Source organism: Schistocerca cancellata, chromosome 1 (genome assembly GCF_023864275.1).
Source record: "Schistocerca cancellata isolate TAMUIC-IGC-003103 chromosome 1, iqSchCanc2.1, whole genome shotgun sequence".
Lineage (NCBI taxonomy): Eukaryota > Metazoa > Arthropoda > Insecta > Orthoptera > Acrididae > Schistocerca > Schistocerca cancellata.
The window spans coordinates 482,329,755-482,348,562 of record NC_064626.1 but is presented as its reverse complement, the minus strand read 5'-3'; the positions used below and the strand labels follow the sequence as shown (position 1 = coordinate 482,348,562).

The 18,808-nt window shown below is 44.1% G+C and overlaps 1 protein-coding gene across 1 annotated transcript in view; it reads left to right on the top strand.

Annotated features, from left to right (window-relative positions):
• LOC126177652 (chorion peroxidase-like) overlaps positions 1 to 18,226 on the top strand; it is a 262,598-nt gene extending 244,372 nt beyond the window's left edge. Inside the window, exons 16-18 of the mRNA XM_049924471.1 lie at positions 3,049 to 3,218; positions 9,135 to 9,243; positions 15,929 to 18,226. Of these exons, the coding sequence (XP_049780428.1) occupies positions 3,049 to 3,218; positions 9,135 to 9,243; positions 15,929 to 16,085 (436 nt within the window). The 3' untranslated portion in view covers positions 16,086 to 18,226. The remainder of the gene's footprint in view (positions 1 to 3,048; positions 3,219 to 9,134; positions 9,244 to 15,928) is intronic.
• The last annotated feature ends 582 nt before the right edge of the window (positions 18,227 to 18,808 follow it).

Sequence of the window (18,808 nt, the reverse complement as noted above, 5' to 3'; positions counted from 1 at the left end):
CTAGGTTTAAGTAGTTCTAAGTCCTAGGGGACTGATGACCTCAGATGTTAAGTCCCATAGTGCTCAGACCCATTTGAACCAACACACGTTAATTTCCTCACCGATTCTGCGGAAAACCTTATATTACTAGTCCACTTAATCTTCACCGTCCTTCTGTAACACCCCATGGTTCATTGCTACGTACAGTTCCCTCGCAGACAGGACTCATTTATGTATACTCACCATTAGTTAATTTTTGTGAGGCACTAGTTACAAGAAAACCTAGGTCTGAAAGTAAACTCAAAGTAACATTTTTGCGTTAATAACTGCATTATACACAGCTGTACTTACCACTTTACTTTCAGTTATCGGTTACGGTTAATTTCAGACCATCCACAGCTCACCGACTGTCTGAAATAGCGCGAAATCGATAGTCAAATAGTTCAAATGGCTCTGAGCACTATGCGACTTAACTTCTCAGGTCATCAGTTGCCTAGAACTTAGAACTAATTAAACCTAACTAACCTAAGGACATCACACACATCCATGCCCGAGGCAGGATTTGAACCTGCGACCGTAGCGGTGGCTCGGCTCCAGACTGTAGCGCCTAGAACCGCACGGTCACTCCGGCCGGCGAAATCGATCGAGTATCAGACCACCTGTGTGATGGCACTGAAGAGTTTCTAGCAAACAGAACACAGCACGCCATTCTTACCGAAGCGAAATCTTCAGACGTAAAAGTAACTTCAGGCTTATCGCTAGAAAGTGTTACTGTTATAACACCATTACTGTCCACAAAATATAAACGACTTACTGAATAAGGGCCTAAGTTCAATGAGGCTTTTCACAGGTGATGCTATTGTATAAAGCAAAGTCGTAAGGATAGAAAATTGTAGCGAAAGGGAAGAAGACCTGCAGATTTTTGACGTTTGGTGTAGGAATTGGCAGTTGACCCTCAGCATAAACGTATGTAACGTATTTTCCATAAATAACCACAAAGACCCATTACTGTGTGATAACACGATGGCAGAACAGTGAACGGAAGAAGTTACATCCTTAAAATATCTAAAAGTATGGGCACGGAGCGATTTCAAATGGAACAGTCACTTAAAACTAATCGCATGTAAGTCAGATGTCAAACTGAGATTCTTGCAATAACCAATAATAAGTGTAGTCTACACACAAATGAGGCAGCATTAAGAACTCTCGTTCAAACAGTAATTCCGATGGCGTACTTTCCTAGAAGTATCAACCAATACATTACTTTCTCTTACAGCTACATACAATGAAGTGACGTAAGTCATGGGATACCTCCTGATATGGTGTCGGATCTTCTTTTGTCCGGTGTAATGCAGCAGCTCGACGTGGTATGGACTAACCAAGATGTTGGAAGTCGCCTGCAGAAATACCGAACCATGCAGCTTCTATAGCCGTCTATAACTACGGAAATGTTGCCGGTGCAGGATTTTGTCCACAAACTGACATCTCAATTATGTCCAATAAATGTTCAATGCTATTCATGTGTGGCGGTCTGAGTGGCAAAACACTTCGTACGGACTGCCCAGAATGTTCTTCAAACCAATGGCGAACAATTGTGGCCTGGTGACATGGGGCATTATCATCCATAAAAATTCCATCGTTGTTTGGGAACATGAAATCCATAAATGGCTGCAAATGATCTCCAAGTAGCCGAAAATAATCATTTTTAGTCAATGATTTGTTCAGTAGGATCAGAGGACCCGTCCGTTCCATGTAAACACTGCCAACACCATTATGAAACCACAACCAACTTGCATAATGCCCTGTTGACAACCTGAGTCCGTAGCGTCTGCGCCACACTCGAACCCCACCATCAGCTCTTACCAACTGAAATTGGGGCTCATCCGACCAGGCCACTGTTTTCCAGTCGTCTAGAGTCCCACCGATATGGCCACGAACCCAGGAGAAGCACTGCAAGTGATGTCGCGCAAAGACACTCGCATCGGTCGTCTGCTGCCATAGCCCATTAACGCCAAATTTCGCAGCACTGTTCTAACATATACGGTGGGCGTACGTCTAACATTGATTTCTGCAGCTATTTCACGCGGTGTTGAATGTCTGTTAGCACTGACAACTCTATGCAAACGCCGCTGCTCCCGGTCATTAAGGGACGGCTGTCGGCCACTGTGTTGTCCGTGGTGAGAGGTAATGCCTGAAACTTATTCTCGTCACTCACTTGACACAATCGATCTCGGAATATTGAATTCCCTAGCGAATTCCGTAATGGAATGTGCCGTGAGTCGAGCTCCATGAACCATTCCGCGTTCAGAGTCTGTCAATTCCCGCCGTGCGTCCATAATCACGGTAGAAACTCTTTACATGGATCACTCCGTCTTCAGGCCACGAGTGGCCTACCGGGGCCATCAGACCGCCGTGTCATCCTCAGAGGAGGATGCGGATAGGAGGGTTGTGGGGTCAGCACACCGCTCTCCCGGTCGTTATGATGGCATTCTTCACCGAAGCCGCAACTATTCGGTCGGTAGCAACAGCGCGTGGCGGCGGGATGGTCACCCATCCAAGTGCCGGCGACGCCCAACAGCGCTTAACTTCGGTAATCTCACGGGAACCGGTGTATCCACTGCGGCAAGGCCGTTGCCCTTTTACATGGATCACCTGAGTACAAATGACTGATCTTCCAATACACTGCCAGTTTATACGTTGTGTACGCAATACTACCGACATCTGTGTATGTACATATCGCCATCCCATTACTTTTGTCAACTCAGAATGTATGTCCCAGAAAGACCATTAAGGTAAAATTACACGTATTCGAGTTTACACGGGGGTTCCCAATAACCTTTGTTCCCGCGGACCATCCACGAAGTCAGCCACAAGGCACCTTCTGCCTTGCGGTGTATAGATGTAGACGCAGGTGTAGAAGTGAGAGGGTAAGGGATTCTGATCTACTACGATTGCCACTGACGTTTGAAGGTCATTACGGCGCTACAGCCACTCCTTACTCTTCGAAACACCTAACGCTCTCCTGTCGTACCTGTGTCGTGTCTGAGAGTGGTACTTTTGCACCGGCAGACACCCGAGCGACGTGGATCTGTGGTCGGGCGGTCTGTCGGAGCAGCCACTGCCGGGCAGCATGGTGGGCCCCACGTTCGCCTGCATCATCGCCACGCAGTTCAGCTACTCCCGCCGAGGGGACCGCTTCTGGTACGAGCTACCCAACCAGCCCTCCTCCTTCACGCCAGGTAAGCATGCTCTGCTTTCACTTCAAAATTACCCTTCTTTATTGTTGTTTCAAGAGGAATAGACTCTTTATATATCCTTTGTGTTTAAAATTTACATTCATCCCTTGTGGGTAGGCGGGCCTAACAGCGGACACGTTCCCGTCATTCGGCCATTGACCTTTTTAAATTTACTGATTAAAATGCGACATTTCTTGAAGTTAAAATGCAGGTGATTATGTTTACAAAAAGATAATTATGATATGATGCACATTCAGAATGACAGTGAGGATGAATACGTGTGGTTTCGTGGTAACTGATTGGGTATGGGAGGTACTGGGGAGGATGTTGGATGGAGAGGGTACAACAGTTTTGCTCTAAAAGCTATGTCCCGGGGCTGGTGACAACAACCTGGCAGTACATCTGAGGGCTGTAGTTAGATTTCTACAGCATCTTCGCAGGGTTCTTTAGCTCGCCTTGCGTCTTATGAAGTTGAATGTCCCTCTCGCAGAGGATTACGCTCGGTAGCGGTTCCGATTATGAAGTGGTGTCTGAAACTGATCTGGGAAAATGTTGGTCTACCTTCCAATAAAGAGCGCAAAAGTCTATTTTAATGGATGTCGGTCATTTATTCAGTGCAGCAGTTCTTGCCAGCACACTGTTCAAAATACACATACGAAATATAACGCAACATTCCACATACCTACTTTGTAAATATGAATTTGTGACTTACTATGTGAGTCACATTTTAAGATAATGTAATCAATATAAGCGATTCATAATAACGATTCCTGGCAGTTAATACATTTTTGCTTAAGATATTAACAATGATGACCTGCGACCTTGCATATGCGATTGCCCACTTCGGCAGACGCCATCAGACTCTAATAATGCAAATAATTCTTACTACCAATAAATAGTAACATCACTTTAACATATTTGAGCGGTGACCACTCTTCAGCTCACTGCAGCTCAAGGCATTAACTGCTAGCAGCGACCTTATACTAATGACCGCACTAGGCCGCCACCCAACTTCCTCGTCCGTGACGGTAGAGTTCCTATCTCATGAGATTTGACCAGCCAACGTCAACAAGAAGCAACGCTACCATATATGGAGGTGCTCCAAACAGCCAATGAGAATTAGGGACTCTGTCTTCAAGTGCACTATCACGCCTTCTCACCAACGAGACGCCACATCATCAAATTACGCTGCTACACAGTAGGTTGTGTGACAGATTACACAACATTACCATTTCCTCTTTGCCAATTTGCTATAAACGTTTCAGAGCGTTAGTGACGTCGTAAAGGAAGTCATAGCTGGGATGCAGGTGTTAGGATAGGAGTGTGGTGTCAGCTGACTGAGGGCAGAGTGAATTTGAGCTTTCATTTGCGTTGGGGTGGATAGGGTGGATTATGGTTGGAAGGACGAGATGAGCTGACACTGTGGGAGCGAAAGGCGGTTGGAATTCCGTTATGAAAGGATATGGAGAGCATAGAGATGGAGGTAAGGTGATAAAGGCGCAGCAGTAGACCAGGGTTCTCAAGAATGGTAGAGACTATAGGTGCCGGGACTCAAGTGCTGAAATGAGAGGTGGAAGTGTTCTACGTGTTGAAGGAGATGAGGAAATCCCACTAGCTGGTATAAAAGACCAGTGGAGAAGTTCAGACGAATACGAAAGGCAAGGGTTTAGGAGAGAGTTGAATCACTATTTACTGTCACCTAATGGAAATGTTTTATATTTGCTAAATGACAACTGATCCTGAAATAACATTCGCGCTTATCGTTTTTTCCCCATTACTCCTTGCCATCATTCATGCTTTTTTAGTCATTTAGATTAACGAGCCCGTTGCTTCACACGCCCAAACATTATCACTTATGCCTGTTCCAGGATAATTCCCACACTTGGTTGTGGTAAGTTTCCTTCTCAACCCTTGGTCTATTGAATAAGTCTGAAGTGACTCTGACTTTGAAGAAAAGAAGATTCGGGCTTATCCACTCGTTGACGAGAGGGTCATTAAAGACAGAGCACGTGCTTCAATTGGGAAGGATGAGGAGTGTATTGAACAGTGTCTTTTTCGAAAGAACCTGGCATTTGCCTTAAGCGATTTACGGAAACCAAAGAAAACCAACCTCTAGATAGTCAGGGAAGGATTTGGGCCACCGTCCTTCCGAATGCGAGTCCAGTCCCTTATCACTGAGCCACCTCGCTAGGTCTATGTCTCTCTTTTGATTTGTTCATTATCAGAAGCTCAGCATTAGTCAGTACTAACAGGATATTACGAAAATATTCGTTCAAATTAATACGCGTTATGAGAACATCAAAACACATACGTTTTGATAAAGAATATATGGCCTCTGACGTCTACTTGTAATATTAAGGAACATTTTATTCGAGGTACTGACATAAGCTGTTGTGTGGGTGTCACTGACTAGGAATGTGTGCTGACATCCCAAACCGCTCTGTGTACGAATGGTTGGCTCCGAGGTCAACATTGAAACACACAAGTCATTCGCAAGTATCATTGGCTTGTGTCAACAAGCCAATGATAAACATACCGAGTCGGTCACATTAGTATCACCTTGTGACAATAGTGAACATGGACTGGCTTACGTATGCTGAAATGGCTGAGATGTACCCGGTGTACGGGTCTGTAAAAGGAAATGAGCGAACTGATGTGAGAGCATCGACAGCTCTTTCCCAACCGACGGATTCCACAGCACCAAACATTCGGATATCTGCATTAACAGATACTTGAAATAGGCACTTTCTGTGCAAGTACGCTTGATCCAGGCCTGAATCGAACAGTGCAATACCCGAAATGGAATAAGAGATTCTGCGACTTAAATACACTCCATCTACAAATGCACGACGCATTTCACACATCCTTGATGTCAGATAAATGCTTGTGTGGGTTGTTTTACACGATCAGTAGCTTCATATTTTACATCTTCAGCACTTGGCGTCACTGGTACTTGACAATGGGTGTAGTTTGCACAATGGTTTTTACAACAGACTGTCCCGCACCCCTTATTTCTGGCCGAGGTCATGTTCAATGACTCATGAAGCCTGCTTCAATATCCACGATTCGCTTGTTTGGGCACGTGTGAATCCACTAAACACGCGATCTCATGCTCATCTCTGACGATTCAGTGCTAATATGTGGGTAATCATTCCTGATGATAGGTTGATTGGACCATACATTTTTCCATTCCGCCTCAACGGATCTCCATCGCATCGCATCTTTGTGGATCATGTGTTACAAAAACAGCTGGGGAATGTACCTCTGAATGTTGAACAAAGAATGAACTTCCAGCACGGTGGGCTGCCAACCCACTGCAGAATTGCTGAGAGGAGTTATCTGAGAAGCACCTTAGGGAATCGATGGATCGTCCGAGATGGTCCTGTGGTGTGGCCATTCAGGTCCCCTGACCCCACGTGTCTGGATTTCTTCCTCTGGAAGCACATGAAGCGACTGGTATATGAAACCGTTGTTGAAACAGAAGAAAATCTCGTCGCCAGAATTGCTGTCGCAGCTGATACCACTGCAGTCAAGCCACAAATCTTCGAATGGACAGTCAATGGTCCGACAGTGTACTACGTGCATACAGGCAAGATCGTGTGAATGCCACTGCTGTTATCAGCGTGATAAACTAATTTCAGCGTAAATTGCCCCTAGCATCAGAAATTGCTGTTAAGGGCCGTATGTTATTCTGAGGTTCTCTACCTCCTGCATTAATCTTAATGAATAGTTTCGGAACATCCTGTACAGGAAGTACTCAAATGTTATTCGAACATACCACCATGATCCTACGTTCTGAGTGTAGAAAAAGGTGAATCAATAAGAAAACGAAAAAATTAGTTACCTGAGAAGCTATTTGATAACTGGGAATTCAACCTTTCTGTAGAAAGGATAGTAGATCCCGTCGACTACCAGATAATTAAGTACGGAACTCTAAAACTCGAACTGGTGAAAGAAACCGGCCATGCCATTTCAAAGGAACCATCCCGGCATCTGTCGTAATTTAGGGTACTCGTGAAAAATTGGAATCGATGTATTTAAACCGGCGTTCTCACTAATAGTAGTACTGGTGTCTTACCAGCGTTCGACCTAGCTCTCTGACTTATCTATAAACGTCACTTTACTTCAACACAAGGGGACTACTAGCGCTACGATGGAGCTATTTGTCTTTGCGTCCCACACTGCGATGTTTTTTTCATTGAACTGTAACAAGCCACATAGGATTAGGTCAACTGAGTGACGGTTGACGAGTAATTTACTAAGGAGGTGCTATTGCCCGCCGTCGAATAATATTGCACCCTAGTTCTAACACAAAGAAACTACACTTTCTAAAAATCTGTTTGCCGAGAATTTTGTGTTGTGGATATCCACAGATGTAAAACTATATCATGATGAAAAAGATCGCTTCAGGTGTATGATTAATATTTATGACCCAATTAGTTACATTGTGTTAGAACCACATTTTCAGCGATACATTTATATATAAACGAGAACAAAATGTGCAAAGATGCTGTCTCGGTTAGAATGTACTTTAACTGTATACGAAACTAAACAGAAACATATGAAGTGACATTTATTTCGTAACTTAGGTGAAGCGATAACCAGTGACGACCCAACACTCTGTGTCCAGTTGTGATAAAAACGTTGAACCGTCAAGAAATCGGTAGTCAAGTTAAAAATACAGCGAAATACAAGAAATATGATTCCGATAAAGGAAACCTAGAATAAGGATAAAGTGGTAAACAAGATAGATGAAAAACTATAAAATAAATCGTATGTGTAGCTGATGAATATTTTCGTTGACCTGGTAAGGTAAAATAGATCTCTGAAACTAGAGCCTGCCTAATTGTACGATAAGTAACGAGGGTCAAGACTACATAAAATGCTACTTACAAAATAGACGATCATCGAGGTAAAAGAACGTCTCGCGGAAGGGAAAATCAAAAATATTATACAGACTTACCAAAGGCGTAAGAACGTTGTGGCGACGTGAGGCACGCAGAGGACATCAAGACTAAAACTGAGCTGAACTGGGGACGGTGCTGATAAGGGAAACGGACGCATGTGAGTAAGAACGTATTCATCGAGAGGCGACATAGGAACAGAATCATAAAATGTAGCAGAGCTTGAGAAGAAGAGAGAAGCCTGGGCTAACGACGAAGTGTTCGAGGAAGACTATATGCACCGTCGCCAAGTAATAGAGAGTTTTTGAATGGTCTTCTTCCTGGTGACCAAGTAGTTGCTGCAACGCAGCCGACTGTAACTGCTACCAAGGCAGATAACCGAAATTACGCTGATGAATCGGCCGTGGGCTATTTCTAAAATCTTGGGGAACCACAGTAAATCACAATGACTGTATTCGAATGGGAATGTCTGACCACTGCACACCTAGTTCAGTTCAAGACAGCTCTAGCCTTGTGTAATGTGCCGAACCACAGGGTCACCATTTTATAGTTCGGTCAATGCATTCTAATATAGAATGCCGTGGATTTGAAATTCACATAGTACATTTTATTTACTGATTAAGTGGGATTCACCTTTAGCTTTCGCTCATTACCTCATAGACACTAGTAAATTTTTCTCATTTTAATTCTATACAGTGTCACAATGAAAATAATTTCAAGATAAGAATGTAATTTGTAAATTTTTTGATAAGTTGACTGCACTCTTAATTGAAGGAAATTGAGTCCATATCAGGATCCGGCTATCCAAATTTTTGTTCCCATTACGAAGATACTGTGTGGAGTCCGTGAAGACGTCTACGACCTGTTGTTTCCTAAGTCCTTCGGCAACTATGATTATTTATATATTAAGAGATTGCGTTGTATGTCCTTGTTAGTGTGTAACAAAAGCAAGTGCAGATGTTATAACTATAGTCTCTTAATTTACTGTTTCTCAATATTTGCGTTTCTATTTCAGAGCAACTACAGGAGCTTCGCAAAATCAAGCTGTCCAGGGTCATCTGCGACAACACTGACATCATAGATACGATACAGATATATCCTATGGTACTGCCTGACCACGAGATGTAAGTAAATGTTGATCTTATAGACGGTAATACTTTTAAATTATGACAAACGTTTCTCTTCGTTTTCCTGTTGACTTTATCACCATTCGCCAAATTTGTTTCACTTCTTCTGTTATCCTTACGCGAGGCTTAACATAGATAACTGGCAAACTTTTAAGAAATGTTCTACTGATTCGCAGTAAACGGGGTCGACTTGACGCATTTAGTACATGATTTCATGGCAATGATAAAGTTTTGGGAACTGGAAGCGACGACGTAAGTTCATAGATTTTTACTGCCGCTGCCTTCTGGAACTAAGTCCTTTGGCTACACCGGCACCGCCGGCCAGTGTGGCCGAGCGGTTCTATGCGCTTCAGTCTGGTACCGCCGACTGCTACGGTCGCAGGTTCGAATCCTGCCTCGGGCATGGATGTGTGTGATGTCCTTAGCTTAGTTAGGTTTAAGTAGTTCTAAATTCTAGGGGACTGATGACCTCAGGTGTTAAGTCCTATAGTGCTCAGAGCCATTTGAACCATACACCGGCGCCGTGGACGAGAATCCGTCTTAGTAACCATGGAGAAGAGAACTTCTCTTTCCACCTGTAGCCACACAAGAATGGGGATGTTTCAAAATTCATTTATTATTTAATGATTTATCAAAGCTTAGACAAAAACAGTTCAGTGCCACACCAAAGCCTACTCACGATGTTGCTTCAACATATCTAGTCGTATTTGTGTCCGAGGAGGCTTAGTGAGTGTAATGCACGCATTATCATGGAAGGGTAGTCATCCTCGGGCATTAGCTCCTCGGCTAGTGAAGGGAAGCTGTTGGTAACAACAGAAGCTTACTAGTACGATATTGCAGTACCTGTTTTGTTCAGAATTACGGTGCACTATTCATTCGGACACACTTGCATCTCCGAAGGAACAGGCACTACGGCGAGTACAGCCGCTATGAAATACATGAAATGTATTCGCACTTGAGAATATGGACAACTATCAGCTGTATAACGGAATGACGGTAATGAGAATTTGTGCTGGACGGAGACTCGAACCCGGCTCTCCCACTAATCGCCTTACCATTTTTTTATTTACAGATTTTCTGACTATCGCGAGCGGTCTCCTTACCATTTTTTAATTTTTTAAATATAAAGTAGAACAGTCATCTTCAGGCCGGTGGAGGCAGGTTGGGCGGAGATCGAATTGCGAGGCCTGCGCCTCCCCCATCACGTCCCTGAACCGCTCCTCTCCATTTTTTTTTCATTTCGAAGCAGAATGGCAGGTGAAACGAAACATCTTTATTCTTACAAAGGTGCTCTTTTAGGGATAAATAACAAAAAATTTAAACAAAATAAAGCATAAATAGAATGTAAGGGCTGCCCTACTAGCCGAATCAACATTAGACATGACACCTACTGCTGCCACCCATCAACATCTCCATGGATCCTTCTAATCCATCATTAGGGCCATGCACGTCGTCACGAAGAAAGGGTTCATATGATTCTATCACTTGTTCTAGTCCGTTCTCTAAAATTAATATGCACATAAGGTTAAATTCTCATACCCAGCACGCCCTAGCTGTAGGGAGGGCCCCAGAAGACACTATCCAGATAATTAGCAAAGTACTGGTGGTAGTGTGGGTGGCGTCATATATCAGTGATTCGTTCCAATAGGAAGGTCCAAAAATCGAGAAAGTGTATGTCATTAGCATGGTAAAGATACAATATGGACAAGCCCTTGATCCATATCACTGCATTCATCTTAGTATGTGGGTGAAGCGTCATCTCTGGGATAAGCAGGGATGTCGAAGTCACTGCTGTAGGGGTCGTTCCATGAATGAGGGCCAACATCAGTCTCATCTACCTCCACATCTCGACGGCGGGCCTACTCTCCCGACGGTGTTAATCTGTTATCAGGTAGCTGGCACTTTGGATATAACGGAGAATCAGCCATACGCATGGAACGGAGCCTCTGGCAATTCATATATTTGTGACTGACCACCAAACATCAGGCATCACTGACATCAGAATCGAGAAGAGCGCCATGCACTGAACGCTAGACCACCGACCAAGTAACCGAGGGTAGACGGCTTTCATTCGGATTCTAGGGATGGCCTCGCATCATATGGCAGTAAACATCGTAGGCCCTCTGAAGCTGCTCACTCGGCAGGTCCGCACTGACATAACTGAAGTCCGCAAAAAATTCCTTTAGGTGAGATAGTGGTGGCAAAGTATGCGCCACTGCGATGGGTGGTTCGTGAGTGGCAGGGACCAGTTCTTCAATCAGAGTTCCTATGAAGTTGCTCTGGCGGTCTTTTCGCATCGTTATCATTATTGTTACATAAAAGGCAACTGCCCTAAGTAGCACATTGGCCATTCCAAGACCACCTTTTGTAGTAGGGAGGTTGAGCGGGTCATATTGCACTTTGATGATCATTTCTGCTCTGGCAAAATAACCAAAGACTGCTCGTCTTTGGCATTGGGAGGACCATGGCCAGATGGAGAGTCCCAGATGCCAGATAGATGCTGATGTAAGCCAACCACTGTAGCATGTTCAAGATTCGCAGCAAGTTGCCATGGACATCTGTATGTATGCCTTGTAGGAGATGAGTATGTGTAAGCTGTGCTGTCTGTCGACTGTCACACGTAAAGATAACCACCAAACGTTTGATAGTATACCAAAGAGGGAATGGGCCTCAACTGCCTTCTGGGAAGCTGCTGTTGATGATCATCACTTCAGACTTCAAGTTAAAGTGGCTTAAGGCTGAAGCACCTTACTGGGCATTTCAGTCCAGGGATCTTTGGACTTTGGCTGGTGAGTGAACTAAAACACTAGATCGTCCTCATACACTCACTAAGTCCCTGCAGAGGGCATCATAGTCAGTGTTAAGTGGCTCCATGATAGCGGCATACATAACCTCTGACAGGGGGCAATCTTGCCTCACAGAGTGGGTGATAGTGATCTTGCCTGCTATACGTCCATTGATTGTAGCCTGTGAAGTCGCACCATGAATAAGGTGCATGATTGTGTTTATGAAGGACTGGGGTGAACGCCAGCTGTCAAAGCAACTTTTCAAGATAATCATGCCATACCATATCAAAAGCTGGGTCAAAGTCCACCAATACTAAGGCTCTATGCACATGACATGCCACCACCAGTGCAATGACATCGTGGTAATCACTGGGTGCTGTTGGTAATCACTGGGTGCTGTCTGTATGTTGTTTATACCGCCAAGACACGTTTGGTCAGTAGAGAGAACTTGGTGTAGTACACTCTAAATTCGGGCAACTAGAATTATTGTAAATATCTTGAAATTGCTATTTACCAGCATAAAAAGGCGGTCCTATCCAGCAGACGGCTTGGGGACCAATATAAGGATTCCATCAACAAAGGCAGGTGGCGTCAGCACTGGAGGGTCCAAAAGTTTTTGATACATCGTAACCCATCGGAGCGTCATAATATCCATCAGTTGTTGGTATATCACAACCTATCAGGACATCAAAACATCACAGAACGTGTGATAGAACTCAGCTGGTAGACCATCTGGGCCTGGCGATTTGTTGATTGCCCCTTTACTGAGGGCACTGGCGAGTCCTCTGTCATTATGGGTTCCACGAGTGTCGCTGCCACGTTGAAATTGAGGGTCCGAGGTGGGAAGTGGAGGTCTTCATCCATCGCCATAGCATCCTGCTCTTCTGCAGAGTAGAACCACCCACAATGTTCCAAGAAGGCGTTGGCAATATCCTTTTATGGCCGTCAGGAGCCAGACGTCTGGCATATCCAGCACAAAGATCAATACTCTGAGACATCTGCGAAGTTTGCGGATAATGTGATACATGGCCAGCAATTCACCCCTGATCCAGTCTTGACTACAGGCGCACTCAAGCGTGCCTCAAGACGACATGACACAAGCATTGTGATATTTGCTCGCAATCTCTGGACCTCAGCCCGATGCCCTGGCGACAGTGGTTGGGCGGATATACCCCACGGTGGGATAAAATGGTGTGCCATTGCCAACACATAGAATCTCGAGAGTAATTCATCATCACACCCCGCAGTGCAGGTTTTGCGCAATCGAACCACCACTGAATCGTAGAAGAATACGTCAGATTACGCCTCTCACAGTTCCTCCAGGTCTTCACGATCCTCTGTCGACACTCTGGATCCTCGAGGAGCGCTACAGTCGTCTTCCGTGTGCTCCTGCTCCGCCACACACTCTGTCGTGGGAGAGAGATGATGTAGACGTTGCCATCATGATCTGTAGTGGCTGCTGGCCATATCTCGGCATCAAGAGTTTCTGCCATAAGTCCATGGGAGACACTGACGCTATCAAAGCAGCTCGCTGAATGCCCAGTAACATATGCTGCTGTGGATACTCCACCACGTGTCGATGAGATGAAGGTCTTGCACCAGGCGTTGCAGTTCTCTCCATGTGTTAAGTGTGGCATTTGATCCTGTGGTGACAGGACACAACTGGAGTCGCCCCCTAGGATGGTATGATCGTAGCATCCGTCCATCAATAACACTTAACATCTTGAACGGTCTGTCCTCTGTCCTTACTAGAGGGGACATACACATTAGCAATCCTGACGCCCGGATATGTGACAGCAAGTCCTTGTGCTGATGATAGTAGGTCGCACGATCGATCACGATGCCATTCTTCACAAGAACGGACGTACCACTGCCATTACTGAGGGAGGTGGACCAGTGGTTAGCACACTGGACTCGCATTCGGGAGGACGGAAGTTGAATCCCACATCCAGCCATCCTGATTTACGTTTTCCATGATTTCCCTAAATCGCTTCAGGCAAATGCTGGGATGGTTCCTTTGTAAGGGCACGGCCGACCTTCCTGTCCCATCCTTCCCTAAACCGCGCTGTTTAGTCTGCTCCCATAAATCAACCCAACCCACCAACCACTGCCATTATCCGTGGGTGGCGCCCTATAAACATCTTCCTGGAGAATGTGCGACGTCGAGAACTGCTGCACACAAGAAGTCATGAAACATCTGCATCTTGACTTCAGAACTGATGGTATTGAGATTGATGGCTCCAATCTGGCAGTCCAGACATTGGGAGGCGGTATTGCTGAAGTCTCTTGGGAGACGTGGAGATGGGAGACCGGAAGGAGGCACTGCTGTCAACAATGGGTCCCCTCTAATGTCCATTGGCATTTAACTGTCGTGATGTGAAGCACCTGGAACCGCTTTAGTTACTGCAGGAAACGTAACGTCCTCTATATCGTCGGCCCACCCAGGCAAGATTGTGTTCGATCATCTCTCGGAATTAACGGGACAGCCGAAGGTTCCAGTATTTCTGTGATAGGGTCAGATACTGAATTCATCTGCTACCCTTCATCCAGAAGCGTGGCGCTGCGAGAGGTCTCATTCGAATATGCTGCTGATTGAATTCTGTCAGGGAACTTACAATAATATCTTCGTGCTGGGGATAGTCATCACCATCCAGATCATCGTCTTCAATCGACTTGATCATGCAGGTATTGAATGGCGCCAGTCTACATTTCGATCGTCACTTGGGAGCCCGCCGGCCGGTGTGGCCGAGCGTTTCTAGGCGCTACAGTCTGGAACCGCGTGACCGCTACGGTCGCAGGTTCGAATCCTGCCTCGGGCATGGATGTGTGTGATGTACTTAGGTTAGTTAGGTTTGAGTAGTTCTAAGTTCTAGGGGACTGATGACCTCAGAAGTTAAGTCCCATAGTGCTCAGAGCCATTTGAACCATTTGGGAGCCCGTTGTTTTCGGACATGAGTGTCAGTATCCAACAACCACTGGGGGAGTCGTTGCCATCAGGGACAAAAGCGTCGGTTCTCATCGCCAAATCTGTGGTGGCGAACCACTTCTGTAGGGTCATTCCCTCTTCGCATTGCAAAGCTGATGCCGGAACGTGCTCTGACAGAGCACAATATCCGTCTGTAGTGCCCTGCCGCCGCATCGGAGACTGCTTGTCGACTGAAGGCGAGTCTTCTGTTGACAGTCGATGGTCAGATGGAATAGTTTCAAGGGCGCAACGTATGTCAATGGGAGCACCGTTGGAACGGCTGGCACCTCAAACGGCCACACAAACACGCGGACCGTCTCCTCGATCTGCATGTTCCACTTTCACAGGGCCAATGTGTCCATTCGATTCTGATGGGCAGGATTTCTTTGGACTGACACCAACTACATGTTGCAGAAACGAAACTGCAAATATCTGACGAAACACCAGAGAAAATGCGCCTGACGACTCTTCGGAGAGAGACCCTCTATATCTTTCTTGATCGTCCGTTTGCTCTTGCAACGCTTGTAGATGGGCTAATTTCTTGTCTCTTATTGCGCTTGCGATTTCTTCATTCCATATCCTTTTTTCTTCTGGCACTTTCTTTTTTTACGTAACTCTTTATTAGATACCGTATAGTTCTTACAGCTTTTAAAATGTCATCCCATTCCTCATTAGTCTCTTTTTCTTGTAAAAAAATCTTCTTTAGTATAAATTTTTATAGCCTGTTCTTGTAGTAGGAATATCGTAAACGCTTCTTCATTTGCTCTTTCTTTTCTCTCCATTTTCTTCCACCCTTTTTAGTGATATAATTTTAACATTAGCAATTAGTGATCACTGGATGTATCACTTCCCCGAGAGACTCTTTTTTACTTGCGTGACCACCTGTTCTCCGGAGCCTGTGTCTGACCGCTGCGTGCTTGCGTGTTGACAGCAACCCGCGGGTTCCGTGCCGCAGCGGGGTCATCCCCAGCATCGACCTGACCAAGTGGGCAGAGTTCGGCTCGCCGCAGCCAGTGCCCGCCGCCTCCACCTACGTCAGCAACATCGCCTCCGTCTTCGACGTGCTCGGCAAGAGGAAGAGGAAGTAGTGCGACGCTCATCACGGCGCGGTGCTGTAAATACGAAAAACTTGCTGCTCCCGACGGCTGTCAAGCAAGACAGCTCACGGCACCTCGGAGTCAAACCGCACGTCGTTTTGAATTGTTATTCAGTGCTTCCACGCCACCACGGCCGCTCTGCAAGATGATTCACATCACTTTCGATAACAACGGCAGACTGAGAGACCTTACTACCTGAAGTCATAATGACGTCGGTCTACGCCTTAAATAGGTCGGTCTTTACCATGAAGTTACATGCAGTATTTCTGCAGTGCGACCGTAACAGCGCCTTTACTGCCTTTCTACCGCCTATTTAATAGTGTACATAGCTTTGTCGAGTCAGTCAGGTACTTAAGAGAGGTGATGTAGCAGTAACTTCATGAGCTTCTTGTCCAGTTGGACTACTGAGCCAGTCTGTCATAACAGTCAGCGTCTATACGTTTCCCTAAAATATTCCATTTGTACAGCAGGATAGTCTCTTAAACTAAATCCCTAGATTCCATTTCTCGAATGCTATGCAACTTAATAAATTTCCCCGACGTAGCGGTGTGCTCTAGAAAAAACGATTCCCGACTTTTCTGTTTGGAAGCTCCCATTAACAGCCTGCCAACATTGTAAATACTTTAGGCTGGAATAAATTATTAAAGCAGCAGTGGTGACTCTGGAAGCAATGAAATTCTAATTTGCGGATGGATATAGGCGTCAAAATATTTTTCTTTCTTAAAAAAAATTTCGGCCGTGTTATGCAAGTTAATCAGTGACGCCTGTTACCAACTCTACCGTTTAAGGAATTAAGATCTAAATGGTGTGTAAATGAATTCTCTGGTACCACGTAATCTGCTCACCAATAGCAGTTACACACTTCTCTGTAATTATTCAAAACTCGCCACACAATTTGTAATTTTGTAATTAAATATTTAAAGACACTATACGTTTCGGCGTTAGCGTTTGTACATAAAGCATAATTGACATAACTGATGAGTGAAAGAAACGTGTTATACTTATTAAGATAGAATTTAGTGTAAATAATTGAATGATGATTAAGTTATACATGGGACGTAAGACGTTTCCTGGTATCGGATGGTCTTTAATGTTTTTACTTTTTTTACTTCGACTCATGTATATTTGTTTAGATATTTATTGTCCTGTAAGATACAGACTTTTTATAACATTTACTGTTTGTAATTCTCACAGTTTTCAAAATATTTTCACCTGAAAACACTTTCGGCTCAAGTATGATCAGGTTTACAAGTCTAAACACTTCAGTCAACAAACGAAATCTTTAATAAAGGAAGGCTCTTTGGGTTTGGGTATTGACACCTGTCCAATTTATTGTACAACAACAAGAAGTACGTTGCTATCACTAAATTATGACCTCTGAAATACAAATGAACGTAAGGTGCGTGGAAATTTTTGTTATCGTTGTTTCTCAACGGTATACAGGCAGCATTAAAAAAATGAAAAAAGATTAGGAAATCAATTTGCCCCTTGTTCATTCCGATAGGATTTCTTGTTTTTCGTGAAAATTTTCTTTCGTTCAAACAAATAATTATATATTTAGCTTCACGAAAACTTAATTACTATCTATTTTTACAATGTTAAATTTACATCAGATACTGTTACATAGGTATAAAATCAGGATTTAACTAAAACACATCTGGCAGGATATTTCTTAAGCTTCAGCGGTAACGTAAGTTCTGCCTTATATCAGAGGTCAAATTGCCTCACCCAATTAATTTCTCTTAATACATTTCCCACCGGTACCTCATATCCTATACTTGTATCAATGTACTTTGCAGTTAGCATCTGCTCTGTACACGTATTAAACCTTGCTCACAGAAATGCATTATCCTCTCGAAAGTTATTTCGAAAAACATTTAAGGTTCCCGACCTTTGTATGTGCACGCCATACCTTACTCGAAGTGCCATTTTTTGCATTTCAATTAATATTAGGAAAGAACAGTCAATCTCAGGAGTTTTTGTAGTAAGCAGGTTATCATTTATAGAGTAAGCACAAATGTTTGGTTCAGCTGCTGGTGTAGAAAGATAGCCAGAAGAAAAATATGGCAATTGAAATCTTTACGCTTGACAGCAGTACAAACTTTTAAATATACAACTGACGTTCAATTTAATTTTGCATTTTTATTATCTGGTTAATCTATAATGCCTGCAATCCTATCACATACGTGATACGTATCATCTGCATGGATTAGTCACCAGGATGCGACCAGCAACTTCAAGCACACCTGCTATATATTCATGAATTACCAGTCCGTCACCACCTTAGCATCAAGTGTACGGGAAAAACTATAATTGAGTTGATAAGTTGGCTCTGAATAATTGCTATCACCGACGATATGAAATCTATAGAAGCAATATTTACAGTGAAATAATTATTAACCTGCATGTAAGATAATAAACCTTTCCGAGCCAATAAATCTGGTCAAGTACTACCACTTCCGAGAGAATCTACGACCCTGTTCGTTACTTACTAGCTCTGTGCTAAGGGGTCATGCTGGATGAAATATGTTTTGTAATTAATTTGCGAGAAAGATGTACAGTATTGTTTGAAACTGCTTAGAATAGGTTTTGTATTCTGTTAGCCAACATGAAAGAAACATCTTGTTGAACTGTTGCCCACTCTTATGAAAGACTTTAATGATTTACGCTCACATCTAACTTCTCGTCCACAGCAAACACAAAAATGTTACTTT